The 16,616-nt window shown below is 46.9% G+C and overlaps 7 protein-coding genes across 7 annotated transcripts; 3 read left to right on the top strand and 4 right to left on the bottom strand.

The window, feature by feature from the left end:
• Window positions 1–36: 36 nt before the first annotated feature.
• N7500_001900 (trafficking protein particle complex subunit) lies at window positions 37–839 on the bottom strand (the record flags this gene model as incomplete). Its single annotated transcript, XM_056673046.1, has 4 exons — window positions 37–168; window positions 226–315; window positions 408–525; window positions 616–839. The coding sequence occupies 4 exons, from the start codon at window positions 837–839 to the stop codon at window positions 37–39; spliced, it is 564 nt and encodes a 187-aa protein (XP_056536565.1).
• A 434-nt stretch (window positions 840–1,273) lies between these two features.
• Window positions 1,274–3,237, bottom strand: N7500_001899 (transcriptional regulator family: Zinc finger MIZ-type; the record flags this gene model as incomplete). Its single annotated transcript, XM_056673045.1, has 6 exons — window positions 1,274–1,748; window positions 1,804–2,029; window positions 2,087–2,192; window positions 2,266–2,582; window positions 2,638–2,961; window positions 3,093–3,237. The coding sequence occupies 6 exons, from the start codon at window positions 3,235–3,237 to the stop codon at window positions 1,274–1,276; spliced, it is 1,593 nt and encodes a 530-aa protein (XP_056536564.1).
• A 392-nt stretch (window positions 3,238–3,629) lies between these two features.
• N7500_001898 (DUF2423 domain-containing protein) lies at window positions 3,630–4,104 on the top strand (the record flags this gene model as incomplete). Its single annotated transcript, XM_056673044.1, has 3 exons — window positions 3,630–3,810; window positions 3,863–3,892; window positions 3,974–4,104. 3 exons carry the CDS (start codon window positions 3,630–3,632, stop codon window positions 4,102–4,104), a joined length of 342 nt encoding a protein of 113 aa, XP_056536563.1.
• Window positions 4,105–4,652: 548 nt separating this feature from the next.
• las21 (mannose-ethanolamine phosphotransferase LAS21) lies at window positions 4,653–7,601 on the top strand (the record flags this gene model as incomplete). Its single annotated transcript, XM_056673043.1, has 7 exons — window positions 4,653–4,849; window positions 4,915–4,959; window positions 5,023–5,311; window positions 5,378–5,505; window positions 5,559–5,929; window positions 5,992–6,981; window positions 7,045–7,601. 7 exons carry the CDS (start codon window positions 4,653–4,655, stop codon window positions 7,599–7,601), a joined length of 2,577 nt encoding a protein of 858 aa, XP_056536562.1.
• A 98-nt stretch (window positions 7,602–7,699) lies between these two features.
• Window positions 7,700–8,312, bottom strand: N7500_001896 (uncharacterized protein; the record flags this gene model as incomplete). The annotated part of the gene is made up of 2 exons (XM_056673042.1): window positions 7,700–8,075; window positions 8,128–8,312. The coding sequence occupies 2 exons, from the start codon at window positions 8,310–8,312 to the stop codon at window positions 7,700–7,702; spliced, it is 561 nt and encodes a 186-aa protein (XP_056536561.1).
• Window positions 8,313–9,123: 811 nt separating this feature from the next.
• On the bottom strand, window positions 9,124–11,969 carry N7500_001895 (putative meiosis protein MEI2; the record flags this gene model as incomplete). The annotated part of the gene is made up of 14 exons (XM_056673041.1): window positions 9,124–9,329; window positions 9,380–9,482; window positions 9,536–9,615; window positions 9,668–9,711; window positions 9,772–9,800; window positions 9,853–9,870; window positions 9,941–9,971; window positions 10,029–10,047; window positions 10,100–10,166; window positions 10,230–10,265; window positions 10,322–10,561; window positions 10,627–11,055; window positions 11,109–11,754; window positions 11,836–11,969. The coding sequence occupies 14 exons, from the start codon at window positions 11,967–11,969 to the stop codon at window positions 9,124–9,126; spliced, it is 2,082 nt and encodes a 693-aa protein (XP_056536560.1).
• A 1,313-nt stretch (window positions 11,970–13,282) lies between these two features.
• Window positions 13,283–16,055, top strand: N7500_001894 (Rab GTPase-binding exocyst subunit SEC15; the record flags this gene model as incomplete). Its single annotated transcript, XM_056673040.1, has 9 exons — window positions 13,283–13,321; window positions 13,377–14,369; window positions 14,452–14,583; window positions 14,640–14,741; window positions 14,791–14,900; window positions 14,969–15,104; window positions 15,158–15,607; window positions 15,667–15,917; window positions 15,977–16,055. 9 exons carry the CDS (start codon window positions 13,283–13,285, stop codon window positions 16,053–16,055), a joined length of 2,292 nt encoding a protein of 763 aa, XP_056536559.1.
• Window positions 16,056–16,616: the final 561 nt, after the last annotated feature.

Here is a 16,616-nt window from a genome sequence, read left to right as displayed (position 1 = left end):
AGGCTAGCCCAAGTCCAGGCACATCGATCCTCATGTTCAGGGTCGAGGCTGGAGGGTTTTGATCTGGAAAGTTGCACCTGGTAGATCTGAGGTCTCGGCCTGCACCGTCGTGTTGATACCCAAATTTGCTAATGCGCCCCGTATGATACCGCAAGGAAACCAGAGATACTAGATTAATCTATGAGTCACAGATACTCTCATTGATCGCAAAGGGGATATGCTTACTGCCTGCGCCATGGATATTGCTTCACTCCGCACCGCCATGCTCATCCTACCAAACGGCCTGAACGCGCTATCGGTCAAAACATAAACTCCCTATTTATCGTCTGCATTAGCCTCATCGACATTTGTGCAAATGCAGTGGTGTCGCATCTCCCCGACCACAGTCATTCCTGTATTGCACATACCCGATGGTTCGTTTTCAAATTATCCACCTGTTTCTTGAATAGGACTGTCCACAGATCCTTGCAGAGAAACTTGATCACGTCGAGGTTATCGGTAAAGCGAGGACGATCGCGGGCGAAGCTTTACAGATTGACATAGGTTAGCGCGCTGTAGGACTGAGAAAGAAAGCAAAGGGGCCGGTGTAAAAGGAGATAGATGTTTATGGCCTACCGCTCCGCAAGACCTTGTCCAACCCGATAACCCAAAGACTCTAGACGGAAGAATGTTGTCTCTCTAACCTCTTCGTCTTCTGTTTCCTTTCCCTCGGTCGCAAGTTCCCTTGCCATGCGCTCGGCCATTGGCACCAATTCTATGAGTAGGAAGTCGAAGCATGAAGAGCTGAAGACACGGGCATTTGGATCGGTATTTAACGGAGAGGTTGAGTCGATTGACATTATGAAGGAGTCAACAATAGGCGTCAAAGTCTAGCAAATTAACAAGTGATCCGGGTTGGTGTATGGAATGAGGGCGTGTTGATGAGAAGGACTGGAAATGGGCGAGTTGGAGTTGGGGAGTCGGGGGAGCTGGGGGGGTTCTAAGCTAACTCCATGCCGGAATCCACCTGATATTGACCTTTGGACTTTATACAAGAAAATATAACTCGTTGTATTATTTGAACAGGGGGAATAATAACCATAGTCAAAATATTTTCGTTAATTGACCGATTAAAACTAAAAACCATACAATTGCCCCTTAGATACAAAGCCACTCGTGATATCTTGAAGACTCCCCTCGCCAAGAACTCCATGAAAATATGCACCAGAAAAAGAAACGGCCAATGCCTTGGTGATCAGCCTGAAAAAAGCTGGACTAGAATAAGAATCTAAATTCACGGTGGATATGACCCGCCATTCAAAGGGCTGCTGGCAGGCGGGAGATGGTAATCTTGACCAGAATATGTTCGGGAAGGCAGACTTGTAGCTGGCCGTTTAGGAGGGGGAACAGGGGACTCTTCATCTTCATCACCGCTTTCAGTGAGGTCGATGACCTGAGCTATAGGTCGTTTTTTGCTGGACATGCGCATCGCAGAGGATGGGGTCGATGCCTCTCGTGACTGTGACTGCGATTGCGATTGTGCAGGTGTTCGCTCCAAGGCGATGTTCGCAGCCCCCGGTTCTTTTTTAACAGCGGGCATTCCGGGTTCGTTGATCTCAATCAGGTCGTCGTCATCGTCATCTGATGTGGGAGTCATCCCTCCCAATTTGGTCGCGTCGGAATCACTGGGCCTTGACCATACACCGTTGGGTTCAACCGTGACTTGGTCGATGTTGGGCGACGTCGACTGAAGAATGTCATCGACGTACCTATGCGATCGGTTAGGAAAAGAAAATAGATATGTGAGGGGGACATGGGACGTACTGGTCAACCTGCAGAGACTCAAAGCTAGTCGATTTGGAACACACGGGGCAGGTCCAGGTTGGAGCCTGTTTTTGCAACTCAAGAAATGAAGATGCATCGAAGCATTGGTTGTGTGTGCAAACAATAGAGCGGCAAGGCACCTGGATGCGCAGGGTAGATAGAGGACATTTAAGTGACATAACACTTGATGTCGCAACAATGTCCGAGTCGTTTGCACGATTTTGCACTGGAGCTCTAGATTAGCATGGTATAAGATAAGGAAGGCAACGGTATGATTTCTTACTTTCGCGCAAGACTTGCTCCTTCGAGATCAGTTTCCGTGTCTTCAACTGCGATACAAGTTCTTCGGTCGGATGCTGCTTCACGAGGTTGGCAATCGCAAAGAATTTCTGTGCAAGGAGGAGTTAATCAAACGGCCTAACAGATGATCGACCGAGCAGAATTGAGAGGAGTTCATCCAACCTTTTGGGTCAAGGCGTAAGTCATGACGATATTATTTGGGTAATTGGGCTTTTTGCGGATCCAGTTGGTGACATCTGCGGGTTGTGTGGTCCCTGGCCTATTTTTCAGGCCTCTGAGATTGGCTTTAACTTCATCAAGATTGACTTTGAGCTCCACCTGGTGTGGAAATGCGATGTCTGACTTGGTGTATTGTGTGAGGCCTGAATCACCGGCGCAATAAACCATCACTCGGATATTTGAGTCTGTTTGCAGCCTGTAGGCAGCTTGCTGAGATAGCATGACCTTCAGTTCAACACTATCTCGTGTTTGTTCGCGAACTGGGTAAAGTTAGATACGGACGTTCAACAAAGTTCAAAAATACAAGTAACATACTTTTACATTCCACGACTGCGGTTAAAGGCTCCAGGATTGTGTAAAATGGACTTTCCTTGAAAACCAAAGGACCTGGAGATATATGAGCCGCTGCAGGAGGGTTCATGTGAGGAGCACTCGGACCAGAGGAGTATGGGTGAGGCGACATGGAGACACCAAGTGGTGCAGGTCGGTTTTGTGCAGGCGATTGAGAAACAGGTGACGGTTGGTATTGTGGTCTGGAGGGTGACTGATATGGCACAGTGTTTGGGAAAGCAGTAGCGCGAATGCGCCTAGCGAGAGCATCGAAACTGACAGGGTCAGATTCCGCGAGGGTTTGGATGCCTAGTTCGTTGGTCAGTATATATATTCCTACAAGAATAGGTTGCAAAACAGTGACTTGAAGAACAATTTGTAAAACATGCGGAGGACAAAATGAACAAGCCATAAGCAAGAGTCGGGGAGAATTGACGCACGTTGAATGATGCGGAACTGTAGGGTTGCCTTCAACCCGGATACCTGTAGGCCCTCATACCTCAACAAGTCTTTCAGTTGTGGATTTGTGAGGGGTTTGATGAAGGCCGTAAGGGTTGCGACCTCTGACGACAGGCTGGTCGACATGGCTGCTTGTGACTACACAGATAAGAGAAGTGCGAAAGCAATCAAGGACTTGGTCCAGGGTTCCTCGAAAGACAAGGGTCCAATTCAGCCAGGCCAATTGTAAGGGCTCTGCATCGATACATCTCTCGACTGGAGTAAACTGTGAAATGCCACAAACTCCAGTCACAAAAGGGTGAGGTCGAGTCGGCACGGTGAACCTTAGGAAGTGTCCAGGTGCGGTCTCCGGATGACATAAGACGAGCCTATCGGGAAAAAAAAAAGTTGATTGTGTTATCAGTTTGAGCATTTTATTTCCCACCCGACATCAGTTTCAACATCACCTTTAAATTCTCGCTCATATCCTCACGTCTTGATACCCTGTTTACCCTTTCCCCGCTTTTATCATACATACAATGGCCAAAAGTGTGCGAGCCAGCGTTTCCAAGCGCAACAGAGCCAATCTGCGCACCAAGGTCTTCGGTCCGGTGGTCGATGCCAGAACTGAGAGACTCGCTGCCAAACTACAGGAGCTTGCCGCCCAGCCGCGGCCTGAACCCCCTACGAAATCAAAGAAGGAGCAAGAGATCGAGGATGGTACGTATACTACCATCATTTTTCAAGGATACCGACTCACCTCATATTACAGCAGTCAAGGCCCAGGCCGCCGACAGTGAAGGTTAGTCTAAGGCAATCCAACTTTTGGAACACGCCTCTCTTCTTGTTTTGAAATGCAGAACGCTTACCCACTCAAACACAGAGATGGATATCGACACACTTAAGTCCAAGAAGAAGTCAGAGCGTGTGCATAAGCGCAAGCAGAAGCCCCGCAATTCGATTGTTTTCCAAAAGCGTCTAGGTACAACCATGAAGGGTCCTAAGAGGAAGTAAGATGTGTGTTGAGTGAGGGGCAATGAAAGGATTATTGATGAGATGGTGTGGCGGAAAGAAGAAAAAAGGCGTTTGGGAGTCCACGATTACACCTGCGATTCACGTACATACGTTTCATAGTCTATGTCTGATATACCAAAACTTTTCTTATGAAAGGCTTGAGATATTACTTGGATTTTGCTTGGTGGGAGAAGAATAACCTCAATGTGGCCGGGGAGCCAATGTAGGTTGCTCTTAAATTCCAAATCACCGATAAGCAACCCTATTCAAGATTAATTAGCGAATTTATGGCATCATCCAGCACTGTTAACTTCTAGATCATGAATCATAGGGGGGTCAAATTTTGAAGTAAATGTAGACCCTCTATATGGAATGTAATATCACAACATACACAAGGTACTCCAGAAGGCGGTGTGGTGATGCGCGTCGATCATAAACACGATTCTGCCTCCTTTTGGATCCCCGGACAGTCCGACATGTCCATTTGATTCGAGGGTTCTTTACATCAAAGTTGTACTGCCAGTGCTAACGCTAGTCAATTTGAAAAAATGGCGCGCTCCTGGAGCTGGGCCACGGTCATTGCCAATTTGCTGGTTCCCGTGGGCATACTTACCTTCTCTTCAGGATTCTTCCCTTATAAACCGTTGATCCCTGGATTAGCGACTTTTGATGAAACAGGCACGAATGCTCCAGTACCTGCGATATTCGACAAAGTTATCTTCATGGTGGTTGACGCGCTACGGAGGTATGACTGGAATAATTTAACCCTCGAACTATATCGGTGACTAACAAGATGTCACTCATATATAGCGACTTTGTATACTCGAACGACTCGGGTTTCTTGTTTACACAGAGGTGAGTGTCACTTTTGGCATCCACCAATTGATCGCTCAGAATAAGTAACTGATTTGTTTTTAGCCTGATTCGGTCCGGTGCTGCATTGCCATTCACTGCCTATGCAAGCTCTCCGACAGTTACAATGCCTCGACTAAAGGCCATCACAACTGGTTCAGTTCCGTCCTTTTTGGATGTCATTCTCAACATAGCCGAATCAGATACCACGTCAACACTGGCATACCAGGACACTTGGTTGGCGCAAATAAAGGCCGCAGGAGGACGGCTTGTGATGTATGGGGACGACACTTGGCTCAAGCTCTTCCCGGGGATGTTTGACCGAGCCGATGGAACCACAAGCTTTTTCGTGTCGGTCAGTTGTATTTTAGGTTTTTGTGTATCCGCAATATTAGTATTAAAGCTGAGCTTCTTCTCGCAGGACTTCACCGAAGTAGATCATAATGTGACTCGACACGTTCCTAACGAGCTTGCCCAGGATGACTGGTCAGCTTTGATCATGCATTATCTGGGTCTGGATCACATAGGACACAAGGCTGGTCCGAAAAGGTAAATACAACCCCATACCTCATTTGCTGCTTTTCAACATCTAACCTTCCTAGCCCCTTTATGATACCGAAACAACATGAGATGGACTCTGTGGTGACTGAAATCTATACCGCAATGCAACAACAAGAGCATCTCCAATCCACACTTTTCGTCTTGTGCGGAGATCATGGTATGAACGAGGCTGGAAACCATGGCGGGTCCTCTGCTGGTGAAACATCTCCGGCGTTGCTTTTCGTGTCACCCAAGTTTGAAGCTTTAGGTGGCCGAAGGAAAAGCCCTGCGGAACCGTCAGGCGATATGCAGTACTATCAGACGGTTGAGCAAGCGGACATTGCTCCGACCTTGGCGGGGCTTCTTGGTATCCCAATTCCTTTAAACAGTCTTGGTGTGTTCATTCCAGACTTTTTAGAGATGTGGGATAATGGTATGCACTCTGTTCCTCAACGCGGCAAAGCGAAAGACAACAAGAAACTGACTCGGAAACAGGTTCTCATAAACTTCGAATTTTATATCAAAATGCCGAGCAGCTGCTGAACACATTGACAACTACATTCCCTGGATCTAAATTTAGCCCCAATAGCATTGCTTCCTGTGCTTCAGGGGTCTCATCTGGTATTGAGGGAGCTCAGTGCGCTTGGGCTCGAGTCCAGCAAGTTCTCTCTAGCAGGGATGAGGCAGATGATTCTTATTCTACGGCCGGTCCCGCTTTGTTGCAGTTCTTGAGAATTGCGCAAGAGGTCATGAGCCGAACTGCTAGTAACTACGATGTCTCCAGACTCATTCTGGGCCTATTGATCACGGGGGTTGCAGGCCTGCTCGTACTTCCAGCCACATACAAGGAATGCACACGTGGCGGATCCTCCGGGATGTTTTTGATGCTTATGATTATCACTTGTGGGATGATGATGTTTGCGAGTAGTTATGTGGAAGAAGAGCAACAGTTCTGGTATTGGATCTGCTCGGGATGGATTGTCTACCTGCATATCAAATCGCAATCATCTGCAAACCCAGTGTCACGCAGACGCTTTAGATCATTAGCATCTTGGTCAAACAAATGCATGATTCTTGTACTGGCAATCACCCAGCGGCTCTTGCGACGATGGAATCAAACGGGACAGAAGTTTGCGGCCGAGCCTGATATTGCTCGCACTTTCTTTGCACGCCATCCAGAAATCTTCTGGGGTCTTTTTATTCTCACATACATCGATGCCGGTCGTCATCTTCTCAAGAGTATACCGGTCTCTGGGATATTGAAGCTCGGTGCCTTGGCCCCTGTTGTATTGGCCTGTACATTTAAACTGCACTTTGTGACTTCGGAATCCCCCGAACTCCTGGATGGGACGTTCATCTCGCAAATCATGAAGGAATGGCCGTACAGTCTATCATTGGTTTCCCATGCCAGGCTTGTTTTTTACGGACTTGCTGTTATCGTTCTGCTAGCCCTCTTTGTCGGAAACCGATCAAGAATTACCCGAGGTAAGCCCGCACATACCCTAGCTTGCCTCTGAGCTTGGAGTATTTACTGACCAGAACCTCCAGAACCACATGATACAATCCACGAAGCTCTGCACATCTTCCTAATGACGCAGTCCCGCGCCACTAACGTCCCCTTGTTCCTGATTTTCCGAATCCAGGCTGGCATTCTATCTTCCATGGATCTCACCGGGATCGAAGTGACGATCACAAGCTTGATCTTCCAATACATGACGTTCTTCGCATTTGGCGGCTCCAACGCAATCTCCTCTGTGGACCTTGCTAGTGGATATAACGGTATTGACAGCTACAGCGTGGTGCTAGTGGGCATTCTCACCTTCGCGAGCAACTGGGCAGGACCCATCTGGTGGGCTTCACAGAGCCATCGTCTCCGGCCGAGGAATCTCACAGAACAGAACCCCTCGGCACTGTTGACCTTCCATGTCGCCATGTCCTTGGTTTCCGTCATGGCCGCCTGTACAGCCTTGCGGACGCATCTTTTCATCTGGACCGTTTTCTCCCCGAAGTATCTCTACAGTATGGCGTGGGCAACTGCTAATCATGTTGCTGTCAATTTACTGGGGGAAGTTATTTTCTCTCGATCTCGATCTCATTATTCATAACAAAAGCAAATATTTCAGCATAAAAATACAACGCCTGGACATACATGCCTTGGAAACCGAAAAAAAAAGCAAACACTGTACATAGAGGGGTATGAGACTTAAAACAAACCGCTGAACAAATCATCGATAGCGTTCTTCTTTTTCTTCTTTTTCGATGTAGTCTTCAACGTACTGTCCTCGGTAAGTTTTTTCGTGGATTTCTGCTTGGAGACTTTGGAAGGCTTGGAGACCTCGGAGATCTTGGCATCAGACTGCAAAACCTTGACCGGGTTGAGTGGCGCATCATCAGTCCGACGAATGCGTTCTCCTAGGTCCTCCTTTGGGACAGCTGGAGCGATCTTGGCCTTGCTTGCGACAGGTTGCACCTTCAGCTGATGACTGATCCCGGTGATTTTGGACAGTCGCGCCAAGGCAGCTAGAAGCACGATTCCAAGGGTAGAGAACTGGTTATCGGCAACGACAGTCGAAAAGGCGCTGAGGGAACAGTTAGTAGGATTTTTCAGCAAAGTAAAGGATCCTCTCATACATGTAACATCTCGGAATTATGTGGTTGGCTAGATGGGATTTTACCCCCGATCGGGCGAGATCCAATGTGGCGCGCTTCAAGATAGATAGCCATTTCCACCATTTTGTTCGACGATGCTGATTCTTGTTGCGGTGAAAGATTAAATGCAGCGTTGAGTGGACTGCTAGGATTTCCTTGGAGTCCATGTTTTGTGTAGGGAGTTGAAAAAGATGAAAAGTGGGTTTTCCCGTTTACTGTCGAATGTCTTCTACTTCTACTCTCTACCGTGACCCCGATTCAACATAATCATTACATTTGGCTAACTAGTTCCATCCCCGGTTTTTTTTGGGATTTTCCAGATTTTCATAAAAAAAGCAATAGAAAAAGCAAACGCAGAAAAAGCAGAAAACGCAGAAAACGCAAAAAACGCAAAAAACGCAAAAAAACGCAAAAAAAAAAGCAGAAACGCAGAAACGCAGAAAACGAAAAAAAAGCAAAGACGCAAAGGAAAGCAAACGCAAGGACAATGATGTGCCGAGCACATCACTGCCTGGAAACCCGAAGTTTCTCTTCGTTGCCGTATGGATCTTTGGGAAGGATGTCTTTTGACAGTTCCTCCGAATCAGTAATAAACTGAAGCCCCAAGTGTTTTTTGGGGGAATTGTTTTTTCCTTTTTCCTGTTTTTTTTTGGCGATAACGAAGTCTGTGTGGTTCTCTCGAGTAGAGGTGTACCACTGGGCGAGACAGTCAATCGGAATCATTTTCAATGAGCAAGATGCTGGAATTAATAGGGTCGATTTCTTTCTTTTTTTCTTTTTCCTTTTCTTGGGGGCAGATCTGAGGGTCGAAGATTTGTCGAATGGATTGTCGGGTCATTCGTCGAGAGCACATTGTGTAGGCATGTAGTGATGGACAATCGGCGTATTCACGTCATGTCCATGGTTTCCATGATAAAACCCCAATTTTCAATGAAGAACCCCAGGAAGAATGGGGTTGTTGGCTTCATGGTGAGAGGCTTAATCCCTCTTCGAGGTAAAGTGAGGCTGCTCTGTCTGCATCGAAGAAAATTCGCCAGGGACATGCTGGACCGATCGTCTGCTAGCATGGCGGGGAGTTTGGGTAGTAGGTCGGACGCGGGGAGTCTGGCTGAAGGACTGAGACTGAGGACGCGTACGGTTGGTGCGAGGCGTAGTGGGACCTCGGGTGCGAGGTGCGAAGAGGCCTATGAAAGGGTTAGAGAATGTCTACAAGCCAATTGGCATGGTGCCTTACCTTGCTGAGTGGTGCTGGCAACTGAACGACGCAGCTTATTGGCATCATTGGGGCCTGGGAAAGGCATCTCGGTTCCTGCACGGGGGCCGTCGATATAGAAGAGCTACATTCAGTCAGTATTGACACCGCGATAAGAGAAGAAAGGATCAAACTCACTCGAGGTCGTTCTTCGTGAGGACGGGTCATAACATGGCTGTTGCGGAACTTGTTGATTAAAGCATCCTTTCCTTGAAGTGCTATTGAAACGTGTCAGATATCATTTCCATTGACCACGGATGGGACACGAACTGGCATAAGAGATCTCGGCTATCTTCTCAGAGACACAGTTGGGCCTGTAATTGTCTTTAGTCAGCTAACGTGCAATCTTCTGGAGAAGAGGAGGAAGGGCATACCAATTTCTACCATGTCGGGCGTGAACAAGCTAGGAGAAAATGGTAAGTACACGTCACACACTAGCCCATGATATAACTTACATTAACAATATCGATTGCCTGCACAAGGTATTAGTCAAATGTTGGACGAAAGGATATCAGATGAAAAGGAGATTAGCAAAATACTCACATCACCGAAGTTCATAAACGCATAACCAACGCTAGAAGGACGAAGAATAAGTAACATCGAAAATCAAAAATCAGCACCCAGAACTTACTTGCAACGATGAAGGAAATCTAGGAATAGCATTAGCTAGAACGAGCGAATAAATCATTGAGAAGCACTTACCCATGCGAAGATAGAGGAAGTCATACTTCCCATAACTGGACTCATCAAGGATGCCTTTGAGCTGTTCCTATTGAAGTATCACATCAAATTAGCCACCATTCATTTCATAAGAAGATGATCATCATCATACCGCAGTAAGCTTGTTGGGAATGTTGCGGATCATGACCTGTAATGAGACAATATGTGAGAAATCGGTCTGCCGGCAGATTGAAGAAAACTTACAGTGCTGCGAACATCAAGTCCTTGCATGATTCGCTCGAGACTAATTTTGTGTTCTGCACTTGTCTTGCCCTCTTCAAAAGCAGGAGAAACGTCGACCTTCTCCTCGATCTCGTTCTCCTTGGACACGAGGTGATATGGGGTCACAGGGCTCTGAGGGGGGACTCGGCTGGGGGTTCGCATGTGAGACAAAGTATGCACTTCTTCTTTCACGTCAATTGGGGAGACATCGAAATGAAGACTCTGCATGAAGCCGACGTTAGCATTGCACTGGTAAGAACAGAAAAACAAGAAAGAAAAGAAAGTACATCGAGCCTAAATCCACCAAGGCAAGAGAAAGCATAAGCTGCATGGCGCACGTTGAAGTATTCCACGCGGTATCGACTCATGTTCGTTCCATTCTCGACAAGCTTGCAAGAGCGCATCGTACCAAGGGAAGCAACAACATCTTGGATGATCCCATCCATAGGCTCCATGAGCCACTGGGTGGTGAAGACAGAAAGCAGGAATGCACCATCGGAAGACGCGGAGATAGTCGAGAAAGCGGAACCATTGGTTCCATTAAAATTGGCAAATTCTTGCGCAGTGGATGGGGAGACACGCCATCCTGGACGAGTTAAGCGAATCTTGTTCATGGCGTTGATGGCCTCTCGAAGATCGCCAAACGAAAACGAGAACGCGCCCTTGGTCCCAACATGCTTGAGGCAAACATTCTCAAGGGAAGGATATTCCTCAATCTGGATAAAGTCAGTTTTAGTCAATTGCATAACAGGTTAGTATTGTAACTTACCGGGAACATCATAACAATAGAGCGATGCGAAGTGTCGAGGGGAACCTGCTGCACGATAAAGGATCGATGCTTTTCAGTGCCATCGTGATTCCCGCCGGAAAGGGGTCGTGAAGCGATGGTATCAATGTTGCGACCATGAGTGGGATTGGGGTTTCCATAAGTCAGTGCATTTTCAGTTGTAGCATTTGCATCTCCAGTCGGGAGACCGTGGGTGGTTGCAAACAAGCTAGATATGAAAGCCGGGCTAGGGCTATATTCATAACTAAAGTCCTCACGAGAGGGTGAATACCGTGTGTTGGCAATAGCTGCCTGAACAGGAGATAGCAGGTACTTTGAATCACTCGAATTCAGTCGAGTATGAGTCGATGCATGAGGCGAGTATTGCATTTGATCCAGCGACCGAGATGCTTGGACATGAGACGGCGAGTATTTCATTGCACCAGGACCAGCAATTGTAGGAGACAACTGAGTCGACGAGTAGTCAAATTGGTTGGCTGATGTGTGGGTGTTTGCCTGATCAAGTGTTGCGGGCGCAGCAATTTGAGTCAAGGCATTGGAGGGTTCGAACGCTTGAGCTGCATACCCCGAAGTAGAGCTTGCAGTGGTCGTTTGAGACACAGGAGCATTCAACGCAGTTCGTGGGTCACTGGACCAACCAGCAAACGGATCACTAGCGCCAAACGTATTAGGGCTTTTTTGCCTTGCACATATATAAACAAATACTTACCCGATTGGGCGGATTGTCCCAACCCCAGGGAACGGGATAGGATCTCCTCGGTGAGAAAAAGCTTCATAGCCCAATGGACTAAAAGCAGCAAGCTGCTTGGATGGCGATCCTCGAGTCGAGGGAAACCTCTCCATGTTTGAATCTAAAGTAACGAGAAGGTGAGCCGACAATCGTGACAGAGGGACGAGTGGGGGACATGCAGGCTAAAATTCCGTTTTCACAAGCGGAGATGATTAATATCTAGCGATTGAAGATGCAAAGGGTATCCTAGCGACGGTTGGGGAGAAGTGAGACGGAAAGAAAAGAAAAGAAAAGGACCGTTGGCGTGGCAGGAAATCCAGCCTACTTATACTTCGAGACTACTGATGTATAATGTTGCGCGCATAAAACGACTAAGCGAATGACGAGGAACAAAAGGGCTGAATTTTTGGCAGATATCATATGAACACCGAGTATCTTAATACAATCACTGCTTTTCTATTCATATGAAGTGTCAACTGGGAGTCCAATGCGAGGAGATCAATCCCTTTGAACTAGGTAGGATTAAAGCACACTTATCCAGTGGTTTGTGACTGTGAAGACAAGAGTAACATAGATATTAGAAGCAGTGTGAAAAGCGAGCAAATACAGCCCGAAAACTGTAGAAATGTTGATATCCCTATTATATTAACCATGGAATCTTATACATCTCCAGCGTGTACGTTTAATTAAGGTTGCCGCTAACGGGACGCTAGTACCGAATATGATTAGCGCCTTGGCTTTTATTCCGACCTAGATAGCAGTCTGTATTCATCCATCCACGGATGGATATCACCTTAGAAGCAGAAGTACTTGCGTATCTACCTAGGTACCCTTGAACCCTTTCAAACTTGGGTTCCCCGAGATAAACAGGAATGATGAAGCTTTTCAGACCGAATTCTAGATTTTGGCACGGGTTGACCGTCTAAACGCTATTCCCATATATCGGTAACGCTGAGAATACGGTACACTTCAATTATGTGGACATCAAGGCCTAGGAATAAGGAGACTTGTGCGGTCGGACAGGTCCCAAATCGCCTGGAACCGGGTTTAAGTAGAGATGTTCAAGTCAAGACCAGCTTCAGTCTTTTCAAATATGCGGATTTGTACGGTCGGAAGAGTCTCAATTATAGAGAATATTTATGGTTACCACTGTACGGAGTACCGAGTAGAGCGATGTCACAAGTGATCTGGTTAACACCTGAAATATCGGGCATCAACACTCGCAATTAGCCTCTCAAAGGCGGTGATGTACATTGGTGGCAGATCCAACGTCTGACCGCCTATAGACGTCAATGAGTACCTACCTAGGTAAGTAACCTACAAGCCTGAGATCGTCGACCCTAGATAAGGTTGCAAGTTTAGCAAGTGGGGAGTATTGTCATACCGGGCTTGCCTTCGGCTATGAAGTTGAGGCATTATGCCACCCATGGCTCCAATGCTCAATGAGCCACATGTTTTGAACCAAGTGAGCCAGCCAAACACGTTGGAGGATGTACCCCAACTGACTTCCTTGTCCTTAGATTATCATCTCGCCCTCCGATACAGACTATCTGGATCAGCTCATTCCTTCAATCAGAGATTACAGCGTTGGAAATCGCACCCCACAACTCCTGCAGTCACTGTCCCGGTTCGCCGGCGACAAGGAGTCCGAGATCGAAAGCATCTGCAACACAAACCATCAGGAGTTCGTCTCATCTGTCAATTCACTGCTTCGGATTAGAGAGGGGACAGTGAGCTTGACAGCGGAGATTCTGGACTTAAATCAATCTATTCAGAGCAGTACCGAACGCCTGGCTGAGCAGAAGAAAGCACTGGTGGAGTCGCGTGGCCACCGACAGAACATTGATGAGACCAGTCGCGCCATTCAGGATTGCTTGGAGGTGCTGCGTCTAGCCAACCAAGTCCACGACCTCTTGGCAAAGAAGAACCATTATGCCGCGTTGCGCGCACTGGAGGAATTGCAAAATGTCCATCTGAAGGGCGTGACGCAATACAAGATTGCAGTCATGATACAACGCTCCGTTCCAGCGACACAGCGAGCTATTGCGGAAGCAGTGATGTCAGATCTCAACACCTGGCTTTATCGCATCCGAGAAATGTCTCAATATCTCGGGGAAATTGCGCTCTTCCACACAGACCAGCGGAAAACAAGACAAAAGCAAAGAGCGGAAAGGATCCCTTATCTAGAGCATTTCAATTTGAACTCTGCAATTGAATTGGTGGCCGATGAAGATGAAGAATATGACCTCCTCCAGAATGAAGATCTTCAAGTTGACTTCACGCCGCTGTTCGAGTGTTTGCATATCCATCAATCTTTGGGGCATATGGATAAATTCCGAGTTGAATACGCGACCACCCGCAGAAGACAAAAAGAACTCTTGCTTCCGTCTTCTATCACTCTTGTTGATGAAGATGGTTCTAGTCTGCACAATCTCTTGGAAGAGATGGCTGGATTTGCCATTGTTGAACGGGCCACAATGAAAAGAGCCCCCGATCTTAGGTCATCCGTCGATGTAGGAGACCCTACCCCGTTTTCTTTGCCCCCTTTCCAACGAGGGGCCTTTTGGCAATGATCTAACCCGTGCCTCTAAATAGATTGACGAGCTGTGGGATTCGATGTGCCAAGGGGCTGTAGTGTTGATATCGAAAGCACTTCATGAAGTCGACAACGCTGAAAGCATTCTCAGTATCAAGAATCTGATTGCTCTGTTCATGCAGACGATGAATGTAGGTAGGCCCATCTCTATCATCATGGACTCAAATAACTAACATACCTACAACAGACATGGAACTTCCCTGTGCGGGTCTTTGACGACTTCCTGTTGACACTCTTTGGAAAATATGCCGAACTTCTGAAGAAAAGATTCAGTGACGACTTCCAGGAGGTACGGCTGCCTCTTACTGATACGATATCTTACATGCTAACGCTTCTAGATTGTGTCAACGGATGATTATATGCCCATGCCAATACAGACCCAAGAGGAGTACGACAAGGTGCTTAATGTCAGCTGGTACAGCCCCGAACAACCTCGCGAGGAACAAGTGTAAGTTGTGAATCAGCCCTGCCTGATTGGTCCTTATTCAGACTTGACTGATCATTGACTTGGTTTAGATTCCCATGCATATTACCATTCTCTCGAATGTATCCGCTGTGTTGCATCGACATTCATAATTTCCTGAACCAGTTCTATCTCTTCGCAAGTGATAACTTCGCGAATACAAATGTGATTGATGAGACACTGAAGAATGTGAGTTCGAACCACCTTACTCAAGCCCCGTGACTCAACAACTAACCTAGCAGGATCTGGATGACCTCCTTTCACACGAAGTCTGTGACACTTTAGTGGAGCGTCTTTCCTCGCAATATCTAGGTCAAATCGTTCAGATCCTTATCAACCTGGAACACTTCGAGCTAGCTTGCCACGAGCTGGAACTCTTATTAGCAGCAGCCCGATCACAGAACTCCACCGGCATCTCAATCGCGTTGAGGGCCACCGAAAAGTTCAAAAGCAACAAGAAGGCAGCCGAGAAGCGTATCTTCGAAGTAGTCAATTCCAAAATCGATGATCTCATCGAGACAGCAGAGTACGAGTGGCTGTCACCTACACCCCCCACAGAGCCGAGCAACTACATGCAAACCTTGACTCGATTCTTGTCCAATATCATGAACTCCACGTTGTTGGGCCTACCGACGGAAATCAAAGAGCTCATTTATTTTGATGCCCTAAGTCATGCTGCTAACATGATTCTGGTTAGCTTTTTATGGACCCTATTCCATTGAAACAAAGACTTACTGACTCGCCCCTACAGGCCCAGCCATTGTCCCCAGATGTGAAGAGAATCAATCCCAACGGAGTGGAAGCATTAGCAAAAGATGTTGAATATCTTACCGAATTCGTGGATAGCTTAAATGTCCCGATTCTTCGTGAGAATCTCGACGAGCTACAGCAAACCGTGCAGTTGATGCAAGCGGACAACGCTGACGAGTTTTACGACATTTCCACGAGGAACAAAAAATATGGGCGCGTTGATGCCATGCAAGGGCCCATTTTACTTGAAAAGTACAGTTTGAAATATTTGTCTTATGGCTGTGAATTCCCTGCTAACTAGTCGCGAATAGGCTCACTCGCAGCGTTCAAGCCCCCGCCAAGGTGGATAAGTTCGCGACTCTTTCATCGCGTTTCAAGAAGACTGGATAATCTACATGAGTGTGTTATGTGTAATGCAATGTTTAACTATAACAAGAAGAATAGTTGGCCGCTTATGCAGCCTTGTAATGTCTCTTTAATGAACCTTCTAGTGGTATTTGAACATAAGCTATGTAGATAGCTGTTCTAAAGACCCTTCCTTCGTCTTTCTTATACTTAGACAACATAGTTAGGCAGAGGGCATAAAGAATTAATCTATGAAAACGAGTTTCCCACGTGTAACCTAGGATCAAGTACCTCTGGAGAGCATGAAAAGGCCATATTGCATCGATGACTCCGGACTTTGTCAGAGGATGTCTTTTGTCTTTCAGATTGTAATCTCGGCTTACCCCAAGGCTTGCACGAGCCGTAGAGACATATATGATACTGCCAGTCATCAAGAAAGTGATATTACAAACCACACAATCTACAGTATGCCGCATGTTTTTTGCTCTTTCCTGGCCAGGATCAAACCTGCTCATTCCCTATATAAAGAGTCCTGGAAGATCAGGAAGATTGGGAGTCGCTCAATCACCACTAACTACAGCATAATCCTTGCCTTGTGTGGAAAAA

This window comes from Penicillium coprophilum, assembly GCF_028826855.1.
Source record: "Penicillium coprophilum strain IBT 35676 chromosome Unknown utg000002l_segment0_segment0, whole genome shotgun sequence".
NCBI lineage: Eukaryota > Fungi > Ascomycota > Eurotiomycetes > Eurotiales > Aspergillaceae > Penicillium > Penicillium coprophilum.
Note: the sequence above shows the minus strand (reverse complement) of the source record. Positions and strands in the feature narration are given on the sequence as shown.